Source organism: Anomaloglossus baeobatrachus, chromosome 3, assembly GCF_048569485.1.
Source record: "Anomaloglossus baeobatrachus isolate aAnoBae1 chromosome 3, aAnoBae1.hap1, whole genome shotgun sequence".
Taxonomy (NCBI): Eukaryota; Metazoa; Chordata; class Amphibia; order Anura; family Aromobatidae; genus Anomaloglossus; species Anomaloglossus baeobatrachus.
The window spans coordinates 377,304,779-377,318,759 of record NC_134355.1 but is presented as its reverse complement, the minus strand read 5'-3'; the positions used below and the strand labels follow the sequence as shown (position 1 = coordinate 377,318,759).

General features: G+C 40.7%; 1 protein-coding gene across 1 annotated transcript in view; it reads left to right on the top strand.

Annotated features, from left to right (window-relative positions):
* Positions 1-8,545, top strand: part of LOC142297246 (dynein axonemal heavy chain 5-like) — a 460,910-nt gene extending 452,365 nt beyond the window's left edge. Inside the window, exon 106 of the mRNA XM_075341502.1 lies at positions 7,733-8,545. Within this exon, the coding sequence (XP_075197617.1) occupies positions 7,733-8,056 (324 nt within the window). The 3' untranslated portion in view covers positions 8,057-8,545. The remainder of the gene's footprint in view (positions 1-7,732) is intronic.
* The last annotated feature ends 5,436 nt before the right edge of the window (positions 8,546-13,981 follow it).

Sequence of the window (13,981 nt, the reverse complement as noted above, 5' to 3'; positions counted from 1 at the left end):
AATTATTACTCCTACTACATATTGGGATAGGATCTTGGAGATGGGACTACCCCTTTAAGTGTAAGTCCCCTTTCTTCTACTCACATGTCGCAGTCTTCATCTCCAGCATCCCTCAGGTTGGTCTACTGTGATTTGTGACTTGCCTGCTGGTCCAGTGTTTCATGGAGTACGCTGGAGGTCACAAACCAATGCAACTCTATGAGAGCCTCGTTCTTGCCTTGTTCTTGCTCTCATTGAGTTGTATTAGGAGTCAGAAATTACAGGCACAAGATAGCGCCGGGAGCTAAAAAACGATGAAGCCATCGCAAGCTGAGTACATGAAAGGGAGCAGAGAGCATTTAAAGCCCCACTCCAGCTCTGAAAAAAAACAAAATGCTGGACACACAAATGCTAAGGACACACGAGTATTTAGCATCCGATGCGAGAGCATCGGATGCCTTATGCTAATGACTCCCGACTCCCACTCTGCTGCAAGTGTAAGCCAAGTGTCACTATACTGTGCTGTGATCGGAACACATCTGCGGAGGAGAGAGAGGGACTAATCTCTCTAGCTCCTCCATTATCAGCTGATTACACTTTAGAGTAATGTGAGTGGAATGTGATGTTTCTCTCGCACCCATAGACTTGTATGGGTGCGAGTGAAAACTAATCGGATTCCACTTGCAGCATGCTGTGATTGTTTTCTCGGTCCAATTAGGGCTTAGAGAAAAAAATCGCTCATGGGAGCGACCTCATAGAGTAACATGGGTCCGAGTAGAATGCGATTTTTATCTCCATTTTACTCACCGTGTGTCCTAGCCTAAGATGTTTTTTGTGTGATGAACTGTGGTTTATGTTGTTAGAACTTTAGGATACAAACAACATTTTGATAGCATTTAACCTATGGTTTAAACATATTTATCTTCAGAGATTGGACTTTAAATATAATTTTTTTTTATTTCTTTATTCTTGCACAGAGAAAAGGGGTCTGAAACATTTTTAAATTTATTTTGTTTTTTTCTTTAATTTTTACTCTATTTTTCAGTCCTCCTAAGGGACTTGAACCTGCAATCATTGGGTCACTTACATTATATAATACAATAGTATAGTACTGCGGTAAATAGTGTAATTAACATTCTCCTACAAAATCCATCTAGTGGTTGGGCTTCCTGAGAGGACTAAGCAATGGGAGCAAGCTCCAATCTCTGTTGTTATAGTCAGATGCCATCTGTGTAACATAATAGGTGTCTGCTCAGCAGGGAGCATGGAGTGGGCTCAGCTTAGTATGGCTGGGACTTTGACTGCACATACAAGTGCATCTCAATAAATTAGAATATCCTCAAAAAGATTACTTCAGTAATTCAATTTAGAAAGGGAAACACATATTTTATATAGTGTCATTACACACAGAGGGATGTATTTCAAGTGTTTATTTCTGGTTGATGTTGATGTTGATGATTATGGCTTACAGCCAATGAAAACCAAAAGTCATTTTCTCAGAAAATTAGAATACTACATAAGACCAACTGAAAAGATGATTTTAAACTCAGAAATGTTGGCCTACTGAAAAGTATGTACAGTAAATATACTCAATACTTGGTCGAGGCTCCTTTTGCATGAATTATTGCATCTATGCGTCATGGCATGGAGGCGATCAGCCTGTGGCACTGCTGACGTGTTATGAAAGCCCAGGTTGCTTTCATAGCAGCCTTTAGCTCATCTGCATTGTTGGGTCTGGTGTCTCTCATCTTCCTCTTGACAATACCCCTTAGATTCTCTATGGGGTTTAGGTCAGACAAGTTTGCTAGCCAATCAAGCACAGTGATACTGTGGTTATTAAATCAGGTATTGGTGGACAGGTGCTAAGTCCTGCTGGGAAATTAAATTTCAATCTCCAAAAATCTTGTTGGCTGAAGGAAGTATGAAGTGCCCTAAAATTTCCTGGTAGACGGCTGCACTGACTTTGGTCTTGATAAAACATGGTGGACCTACACCAGCAGATGACATGGCTTCCCAAACAATCACTGATTGTGGAAACTTCACACTAGACCTCAAGCAGCTTGGATTGTGGCCTCTCCACTCTTCTTCCAGACTCCGGAACCTTGATTTCCAAGTAAAATGCAAAATCTACTTTCATTTGGAAACAACACTTTGGATCACTGAGCAACAGTCCAGTTCTTTTTCTCCTTGTAAGACGCTCCTGGCGTTGTCTATTGGTCATGAGTGGCTTGACACAAGGAATGTGACAGTGTGTGGTGGCTTTTGAAGCACTGACTCCAGCAGCAGCCCACTCGTTGTGATTCTCCCCCAAATTTTTGGCCTTTTTTTTAACAATCCTATCAAAGCTTCGGTTATCCTGGTTGCTTGTGCACCCTTTTCTACCACACTTTTTTCCTTCCACTCAACTTTCCATTAATATGCTTAGATACAGCACTCTGTGAATAGTCAGCTTCTTTAGCAATTACTTTTTGTGGTTTACCCTCCTTGTGGAGTATGTCAATGATTGTTTTCTGCACATCTGTCAAGTCAGCAGTGTTCCCCATAATTGTGTAGCCTACTGAACCAGACTAAGGGACCATTTTAAATACTTAGGAAGCCTTTGCAGGTGTTTTGTGGTAATTATTTTCATTTTCTGAGATAATGACTTTTGAGTTTTCATTGGCTGTAAGCCATAATCATTAACAGAACTAAACACTTGAAATAGATCACTCTGTTTGTAATGACTCTATATAATATATGATTTTTCCTTTTTGTATTGAATTACTGAAATAAATTAACTTTTTGAGGATATTCTAACTCATTGTGATGCACTTGTACATGGATATATCTATCTCTACAGGAATAAAAGAAGTAGAAGGCTCCGCAGCATATGAATTCTAGTATCATTCACACTTGTTAAATCAAGTCAGTGTTTTTCATCAGTACTTGTAAGCCAATGGTCAGGTTATGACTGTATACAAAGTTTGAGAAAGATCTATGGCTTAGGTCAAAACGCATCACTATTGTATATGATGACTTGAAGAAAATAAATTGAAAAAAAACAAAATGAAAATAAGTGCCGATCTTTGACTTCATTATAGATGATATGAGGGACAACCTTCTGATGTGCAGTCATGATGGAGTCCTGAAAATACAATTACCGGTAGAACTAATTCCCACTTTTATTATTCCGCTGATTGAGCTGTATGGTGGCTTGGTTTTTGCTAGACAAAATGACGTTTTCAGCGATATTTTTATTTACATTAATATGATTGCATTTTATTACTTTTGTTTTTCAGCGGTATGATGAAAAAGAAAAAAATATTTGCTGTATGTTTGATTTACCTTTTTATGGTGTTCCCTGAAGAAATTAAATAGTGTGAAAGTTTTATCGATCACTGCGATTCCAAATGTGTACTTTTGTTTATTTTTGTTTTTACATAAACTTATTTATTGGTAGAATGTTTTTTCTTTTTCTTTTTTGTTCCTTCATTTTGTGACTTTTTTAAAATATATATTTTTAGAATTTCTTCCTTTTTTTTTTTACTTAGTCCCTGTATGGAACTTTATCGATTATTACTTTGATCGCTGGTGTAATGTATTGCCATGCATACAGACCTCTGGCTGGTGTGCTGGAGGAGTGAGAGAAGGAGCCCACTCCCTGTCACAAACTTCTGTATGCTGCGATCGCTATTGATCGTGACATATGGAATAGAACAAAGGGTTAACATTAGTAATGAGCGAGCATTCTCACCACAGCGCGTTACTCCATCAAGCCTGAGTTTGAAAATGCTCGACTTTCTCATTGACTTGTATTAAACTGTGTACTTGAGTCGCGTTGGAGAAACCAGATGTTTGACTGAGTAATGAGCAGTGGTGAGAACAGTCGCCCATCACTAGATGACATCATCAGAACCTGATGCAATCAGGTCCCGATGATGTCGCCGGTCAGAACTAGTGTTCTGACCCGGAATCCTGGAGCCACACAAAGTCTAGCTAGGGCCGAAGTTTATCTATAGTGGGCAGTCGGGAAAAGGTGTGCAATAGATACAGAATGTTTTTGCTAAATAGAACGTATTTAGGAAAAGATTTAATATTTAAAAGTGTTTTATTTTATCTCTTGAAGAACCCCTTTAATTTTTATGAACATGGACAACACTGGTCAAGTGACATTTACAGCAAGAAAATAAAAATTAGCATGACTGTATAATTCAAAATTTCTGTCAGATAAGAGGTGTCCAAAATGGAAATCTACAAAATAAAATTGTAAAGTATGTGCGGTTTAAATAGTTTTTTTTATGTTAATATGCTGTATTGATGGTGGTGGCAGATGTCAACTTGTGTTGACCGTGACATTTTGCGGGCCGATCTTGCTTACATTTCCAGGGCGGTTGTTGACGTATAACCTTTCAGGCCATATACTTTATGATAAGGTTAATGGGTTGTAGTTGTCCATTTAATATCAGTTATGTGCAAATGTATTCATTATTATACAGCAACAATGGAGTTGGTGATGGGGTGTGGTGTTAGGAGAAACTATGGATTGTCTTCTGCATACAAAGTATTTACTGTAGAATTTTATTTCACATTTTTTATATTACATTTATCAAGTCTTAAATATTAATGGTAAAAAGTGAAGTTAATAGTTCATTCATGTAGGTTTATACATCCTATTGTCTCATATACACTTGCATTCCTTTTTCCATTTATTATGTGTGTATTTTTTACACATGTACCTTTATTTTATTGGCTTATTCTCACTTTTTCATATTATTAAATTTGTTTGTGCTTTATGTGCACACAATTAATCCCTCTCCTCCTCCCTTCTTTGTCCCTAGACAACAACATGATATCCAAGCTCTATTTTTCTTTTAACATTTGTTTTATGACCAACTCCTCCGATGGTAAATTGCTCTTATGTAAAATGACTACTGGTAGATTACATGCAACCTGATTGTGCACACTCCTCCCCTGGGTTTCTTGCACACTTCTAGATGGCGCACTCCAGATGGGGGAGCCCGGATGACATGTTCTATCAGGTACATGCTGCCATTGAATAATTTATATGTGCACATGCACATCTGTGATTCAGCCATTAGGCTTCCCTTTTCTTTTCTATTTATACCATATCTTGGCAATATACTTTTTCAACCCCTTGAGGATGCTAATTGCGAGTGTTTGCGCAGCGGTCCAGCTTTTCATTTTGTGCTACTATATACAGTATGTCAGCCTAGTGGGTATCCTGTTTTTTAAATATTTATTCATTAATTGTATATGCACTGGCACTTTATTCAATAGTTCCAATATACTTTTGATTACAACACTGCCACCTCATTATAGTGAATGGATCCCTTGGGGCCATCATCTGAATCCCGTTTTTCAGAGATTTAGATGGAAGCCCCGATGTAAGTGCTCAGTGTACAGCACATGATATAAGTGATCCAAAATGTTCACAATAAAAGCTTCAACTTAATCCATGAATAATCCACTCAGGTCCGTTATCTGTCAATTTAAATAAAGGGGGTGTTCACATTACTGATAGAACCCCCCCCTCCTCCAAAGAAAATAAAAAAAATAATAGAAAGCCAGCAAAATCTGTGCTCCCAAATCCAAATGCCCCCCAATGTGCTAACCACATTTAGCATCCACATGTTTGGCATTACTGTAGTGAGGAGAGCCCACTTAATTTACAGGGTTTGGGTCTCCAATAGCACAAGCTGGGCTCTACAATGTTAGATTTGCACTTTTTACTCCACAACACTGCCACTTGTTTCTGGAAAAGATTCATGGAATCGAAATCATCACTACAGCTGTGGATAAATTCCTAGAGTGGTGTAATTCCCAAAATGGGGACACTTGAGTGGGGTTCTGCTTTTCTGGTACTTGTGCACTCTGTATATGGAGTCAGCAAACTATTCTAGGAAAATCTGTGCTCAAAAGAATCAAATAGCGCTCCTTCTTTCCCAAGTCTCATTGTGTGGCTAAACAGTGCTATAGAGCCACATTTAGGATATTGCCACATTCAGCAGAATTTGTTTGACCAATTTTAATGCCATTTTTACCAATTTCCTTATGTGAAAATGTAAAAATGTCATTATTTTTTCTTCACTTCCCAATGGCATAAAATTGAAAAAAAAAATTGTAAAAGTGACACACTTGTGGTGTCAATATGATAACTGCACCTCTAGATGAATTCATTAGGAGGTGTAGTTTATAAAATAGGGTCACTCATTTGGGTTCCAATTCTCTGGAATGTCAGTGTCTCTTGAAATGTGACATGGAATCCACAATCTATAACAGCCCAAATTACGCTCCAAAATTCAAATAGCGCTACTTCCCTTTTGAGCCCTTTCGTGTGCTCAAATAGTAGTTTCCCACCACACATATGAGGCATTGTTGTACTCAGGAAAACTTGGACAACAAATTGTATGCTCCAGTTTCCTTTGTAAAAATAAAAAATTTGCAGCTAAAGCTACATTTTTCTGGTAACTTTTTTTTCATTTTCATGGTTCAACTTTTTAAAATTCTGAGAAGCATCTGTAGGTTCTGTAGGTTCAAGGTGGTCAATATACAGTACCTCTAGCTAAATATTTTGAGGGGTGTAGTTTTCAAAATGCGTTCACTTGTGTGGGATTTTCCCTGTGTAGGCATAGGGGCTCTGCAAATGCAACATAGCATCCGTGTTCTATTCCAGCCAATTTTCCCCTCCAAATGTCAAATGGTGCTCTGTCCCTTCGGAGCCCTGCCGTGAGCCCAAACAGTAGTTTTCCACAACATATGGTGAATTAACATACTCAGGAAAAATAGTACAACAAATTTTAGGGTCAATGTTCTCCTGATATCATTGTGAAAATGAAAAATTAATCACATCTGGGGTATCAGCATACTCAGTAGAAAAGGTACAGTACAATTGTTCTTCAATTTCTCTTGTAAACCCTGAGAAATTGAAAAATTTGAGGCTAATGCAACATTTTTGTGGGAAACATAAAAATGTTATTTTTTTCTTCAACATTGCTAAAGCATTAATAAACTTCTTAAATGTGATTGTGTCCACTTTGAGGGGTGCAGTTTTTAAAATGGGGTTTTTGGGGTATTTACTGTCACATAGGCCACTCCCTGTCACTTCAAATGTGATGCGATCCCAATAAAAAGTGGTTTTTTTAAATGTTGTAAGAAAGAAACAAAATGCTGACAATTTTTTAACCCTTCTAACTTCCTACAAAAAAAATATATATACACACGTGTGTTTTAAAAATGATGCTGATGTAAAGTACATATGATAAATGTTATTAACTATTTTGTGTAACATAAACATCTGGTTTAAGGGCATAAAAATTCAGTATGAAAATTGCGAAATGATCACTTTTTTTGTCAAATTTTCAATATTTTCATAAATAAATGAAAATCATATTAACCTACATTTACCACTAACGTGAAGTACAACAGGTCACGAAAAAAGTCTCAGAATCACTGCGATATGTTGAAGCATTCTAGAGTTAGTACCTCAAAGTAACAGTGGTCAGGAATGTAAAATTTGGGCTGGTCAGAAACGTGAAGATAGGCTGGGGCGGAGAGTAAAGAGGTTTATATGCTTTTGATTGCTTAATGTGTATGAACATTGGCGACAGTCAAGTGGCTTTTCTAAAGAAAAAGTATGACTGTGTATTGTTCAAAATTTCTGTTCTACAGTTTGTGTCCGCAATGACGTTAGAATGAGTAAAATTACAAATCATGAGCAATTAAAATAACCAATTGGCAATATGTTTCATTCTAGATTCGAGATCCACCCCAAGAAGGAATCTTTGTACATGGAATTCATCTTTGGGGAGTGAATTGGAACAAGACTGATGGAGAGATTGTGGATTCCCCTCCAAAGCACAGCCTCAATGTCCTTCCTGTTATTCATCTGCACTGTTTGTCTACATCAGAAAAGTCTGGGATTCACGATGCCCAGAAATCCGATACATACCCATGTCCAGTGTATCGTTCATCAACATCTATAGGAGAGCCCGTTTTCAATTTGGACATTCATAAAGAAAATATTGCTAGCGCTAGGTGGGCTCTGAGGGGCATGAAAGCAACCATACATCCATTTTGATTGTCTAATCGGCATCTATACTAAGACTATATGCAATTTATAGAGTACATTCAATTACACGGAATTGGTTTGATACATGTAAAGTAGATCTGGAAATAAAAATAGCTATTTTATTGATCATTTTGTACATTATAGAAAAACTAATGGGGAAGACATACTTGAACTGGGAGGCCGCATAATAAGTGTGGGACATACTTGCTCCCTGTCCATTGGAAATTGAATTAATCTGCTATGAGCGGGTGTAGATCTGTGCTATAATTTATGCAAATTTCTGCCATTATATATAGTAAATCTGTCAGACCAACCTGGGAACTGCACCACAACTCCACCCTAAGATATCAATAAAAGTCGTACATTTTATTGCTTTTACAGTGGAAAGCTGGCATAAACTTCATTATGGCCCCCTATTTATGTATTTTATGGCCACATTACAGTATGTAACTTACAATGTTATTAAGAACTAGAGATGAGCTGAATGATTTGCAGGATTCTGGTCAGGCCAATTAAAAGTTGGGCAACCCGGAAAATAACTGACTCATGAGCCTTCCATCCAGTGGGCACAAAGCACTTAACATGGCTGATGGACTGAATACCATAAAAAGAAAAAAAGTGACAAAATCCCCACCTCCCAAATAATTACTCAGGGCTATAGTGCAGTACATTTGATGCAACGTTTTTCTTAATTTATGAAAAATTTACAGCCATCTTGTACATATTCACATTTGGCTCACAGAGACAATAGGAGCCATTTTTTCTTTTACCATGATGCACAAGTCAAAAAGTGATTGTGTTCTGCAATGTCTCTGGAGATTTGTGGACTGTCGTAGAGGTTTGATGAGGCTTTTGTCTCCAAAATCCTGCATTAAATTACATCACTGATATTTTTAGTGCCGCCAATGCATAACATATGGGCGCATTAGCCTGTCAACTGAAAATGCTGACACACTGTTTCTTACAAAATGACCAAGGCATGGATTGGCCCAGACTTCTCAACCTCAGCGCATGATAGCAGAAGGTAAAGCCAATTAAATGTCCTTTTTCTGGGGTGTATTCCCATGCACCCCATGCCACTGAAACAAGGGTATATGGCTCGGTTTCTTCTTTCTCTTCTCTTCCTCCACTATATTAACAAGGTCTTCATAGGACCCTTGCTCTTAATTATTCTAGGATGTGTATGATGGCCTCCTACATAATTTTTCCAGGATGTCTATGAGGCCTACCTCTAACATTCTCTTACATATATAGGTCCCCTTCACACATCCGTGTCTCCGGTATGTGTGACGCCCGTTTTCACACGTACCGGAGACAGACACACGTAGACCCATTAAAATCAATGGGTCTGCACACACATGCGTGTCTTCACATGGACTGTATGTCCGTGTGGAGCATACGTGTGTCCGTGTGCTCCACACGTAGACATGTCTGTTATTCTTCGGCAGCACGGGTGTCACATGGACCGCACAGATGTGATCCGTGTGAAATCAGTGTGACATGTACCAGAGAAAACCATGTTTCTGTGAAACAAAATTAATTTCTATACTCACCTTCTCCAGCGCTGCTGTCACTTGCTTCCGACTTCCGCTCATTTTGATCATCGCATAGTCACTGCACAGGACCGTAAAAAGCAGCAGCAATGGGAAGTCAGAAGGGCCAGAGACCGCAGAGTGCAAGACATCAGCACCACGGACAGCAGCGCCAGGGAGAGGTGAGCAAAAAGTTCCTATTCTCCGTGTATTATCATGGATAGCACATGGAGAACATTTGTGTGCCAAAATCACGGCACACGGAGGGCAATACGTACCATTTACACGTCCGTGGATTTTCATGGACGTGTGAAAGAAGCCATAAATTCACTTAGTGAATAGGCATTACGACTGTAGGAGTCCCACTCCAAAAATGTATTCTGAGGCCCTCCTCTATGTGTCGTCTAGAGTGTATCGCAATCCCTCATTTAAATTAAAAAAAAACATGGTGAAATACGGTTAGAGATGATCTTGCTATTAAAACTATGTTTACAAGTTGCATTTTTGCTGTGTTTTATGCAACTTAAAAGACGCTTTATACCAGAAAAAGCAAGAATATTCCATAAATCTAATGCACTATTTTTTTTTAATGACTGAAATAGAAAACTGCTGCATTTGTTTTTTTAAAGAAGCAGCATGTCAATTCTTTCAGCATTTTTGCAGTTTTTCAACATTAAAAGCAATGAGAGTGCAAAAACGCTATGTGTAAACATAGCCTTAAGGGGGTGGAGGAGGCATATTTTTTTCCTTTTTTTAGATTTGTCTTATATACAGTGGGGGGAAAAAATATTTAGTTAGCCACCAATTGTGCAAGTTCTCAAACTTAAAAAGATGAGAGAGGCCTGTAATTGACATCATAGGTAACCACAACAATGAGAGACAAAATAAGGAAGCAAATCCAGAAAATCACCTTGTCTGATTTGGAACATTTTTTGGCAAATTATGGTGGAAAATAAATATTTAGACACCTAAAAACATGAAGATTTCAGGCTCTCACAGACCTGTAACTTTTTCTTTAAGAGGCTCCTCTGTCCTCCCCTCATTATCTGTGGTAATGGCACCTGTTTGAAGTTGTTATCAGTATAAAAGACACCTGTCCACACCTCAGTCACACTCCAAACTCCACTATGGTGAAAACCAAAGAGCTGTCAAAGGACACCAGAAACAAAATTGTAGCCCTTCACCAGGCTGGGAAGACTGAATCTGCAATAGGCAAGCAGCTTATTGTGATGAAGTGTGGGATCAATAATAAGAAAATGGAAGGCATACCAGACCACTGATAATCTGCCTCGATCTGGAGCTCCACACAAGATCTCACCCTATGGGAAAAAAATGATCTCAAGAACGGTGAGCAAAAATCCCAGAACTACACGAAAGGACCTAGCCAATGACCTGCATAAAGCTGCAACCACCGTAACAAAGGCTACCATCAGTAACACACTCCACAAGCAGGGAATGGGACAACATAGCACCAACAGTGTGTGCCAACCTTATGAAGGCTTACAGAAAACGTTTGACCTGTGTCATTGTCATCAAAGGATATATAACCGTCTTGAGCGAGTAGTTGTCTATTCGTACTCGCTATGCTCTTAGCCAGTACTGTCCGCTACTCGCATATTCATTACGAGTAGCGGCGCAATGTACTGTAAGTCTATGGGAAATACTCGCTAAGTTGCGAGTGACCCGAAAGCCCTACTATTCGCTACTCGCACAAAAAGTACAGCTTTCGGATTACTGCTACTTAGCGAGTATTTCCCATTGACTTACATTGCACCCACTACTTGTAACAAATATACGAGTAGCAGACAGTACTCGCTAAGAGCATAGCGAGTATAAATAGTCAACTTCTCGCTCAATACTATATATAACAAAATATTGAAATAAACTTTTGTTATTGACCAAATACTTATTTTCCACCATAATTTGCAAAATAATCTTGCCAAATCAGCCAAGGTGATTTTCTGCATTTGTTTTCTCATTTTGTCTCTTTAGTTATGGTCTACCTATGATGTCAATTACAGGCCTCTCATCTTTTTAAGTTGGAGAACTTGCACAATTGGGGGCTGACTAAATACTTTTATTTCCCCATTGTACATGTCATTATACAGTAAAGAATCTATCCTAACATTTTTTCCTATAAAATCCATTTCATCTTCGGTTTTGTTGGTTTCATTGTCACTCTGTAAAAGTGGTGCAATTTGCCAACAACATTGTTCCCAGCAGCAACCTGGGAGTCAGAGTCCAGGCATCTCCCCCATTCCATTTGAACGCTGTATCCATTCATTTTATTGCCTTTACTACCCCCCCACCCGCCCGAGACCTCCTGGGGGAGTTTTCCGGAAGAATGTTCGAGTGTCCTATTGACTTCCATTATACTTGTTACTTGGGTTGAACCTGTCCGAGATGCTGATACAAGTAACCGGCACCTGAGCATTTTAGTGCTCGCTCATTACTAGTTATAATGAGCACGTGTGGTATCTGAAAAGAACGGATATCACATGTACTGGAAACATGGACAGATGATGAAGGCCATATACTGTCTGCGGTCTATAAAAATATAATGACTTTAATACTACCCCATATTCTTGTGTATGGTGTCGTACTGATACATATAGGAGTATACTAGCTGTTCTCAGCCAGCTAACGCTCGGCTCAAGGGTATACAGCTATCCTCCCCCCAAATGTATACAGCTCACCTCCCTGGTATATAGCTCCCCCAAAGGTATACAGCTGCCCTCCTCCCCCAAGGGTATACAGCTGTCCTTCCCTCAAAGTGTATACAGCTCTCCTCCCAAGGGTAAACAGCTCCCTTTCCCCCCAAGGGTATATGTACCGCCACAACGCCAGCAGCCGGGTTGCTGCTCGGATCTGGATCCGCGGTGGCTCGAGGGATCTCCGGACCCGGGAGGGGCCGCGCGGACACCCGAAATAAAAGGGGTGTATTTACAAGGGGTTTTGTCGTTAGAGTTCATGACGCCACCCACGGTGAGTGGTAAGGTGCAATACCACTGCTGCTGTGGGGAGCGCCCGTTGGCGATGGTATGGCAGCCAAGTGTTTAACCCCCTCCGTCGGTAGGGGGAGAATGCCCCGGGGCTTGGTGGTGGTGAGAGGGGAGCTCCGTTGGGGAGGAAAGGGTCACTGCATACTCACTCAGTCCAATAACGCTGACACCGACAACTTGTAAACCGGAATTCTTAGAACCGCTGTAGCAGGGAGGGAGTACGCTGGGATCCCGTGCCCGATGGTGTTGTTTGTTATCCTGTGACCTTTTCCTTGGCACTTTCTTTACTGGTTGGCCCCTGTAGTGTAAAACTAATCAGGTCCCGCTCACCCGTATGGCTAACGGAGTGAGCTTGCTCTTAGGCTTCATGCTTGGGATTTTCTGGACTATGTATTGGGAAAGTCCTATCCCCCTCGTTGCGCTAGTACCCCGGAGCGGGTGGAGGACGAATCATGAAGTCTTCGCCCTTGTTGGCTAAATTACCAGGACGCTACTTCCAGGCCTAGGGTCCATATACCCCGCCGTGCCCTGGATCCTGCCCGGAGATGGCTCAAGGCCGCCGGCTGCCCTCCTCGGCAGTTCCGTGCCCCTTGACATGATCCCCTGTGACCAGGGTTCCAGATCCTACCAGGCCCAGAACAATGTCTGCCACCTAGTAACTGAGGAGCCCAGCTCCTAACCTCCTCCAAGTACTTGTGACCTCTCCTCCCGAGAGTCATCACTTGACTGACTACTCCTGACCCTCCCTAACCAACCCCCCAAGTAGACGGCCCTATTCCCTTCAGGCTACCCATTGGTATATCTGGTGGGTGTGGTGCAGAGTGTTTCTAGGATTTCGATTGGCTTGTTCTTTGCAACATCAAAGGCCAGGGACCCGTAACCAAGGAGGAGATGGACACCATGCAGAAGGGCAGATTGCACAATGTCCTGTGACAACCTGATAGGCCAGGACGTCACATATACACCTCCCCTCCCCACAAAGGTATACAGCTCTCCTCCCCAAGGGTATACAGCTCTCCTCCCCAAGGGTACACAGCTCTCCCCCAAAGGGTATACAGCTCCCTTCCCTGGTATACAGCTCCGCGAAATGTATACAGCTCTCATCCTCAAGGGTATACAGGTCTCCTCCCCCCAAGGGTATACAGCTCACCTACCTGGTATATAGCTCCCACAAAAAAAGGTATACAACTGTCCTCCCCCTAAGGGTATACAGCCGTCCTGGAAGGAGGAGTCAGGGAGTCACATGATCAGTTCCTCAGTATATGCAGGACTCTGCTGTGATGGTTGCCATGGTGATGGATGAGGTGAAGTTTATGCGTGGGGTAAGGAGGGATTTAGAGTGTGGATGTAGCAGAGCCGCGTGTGTAATGTGCGGGGGGGGGGGGCAAAGCCGTATGTTG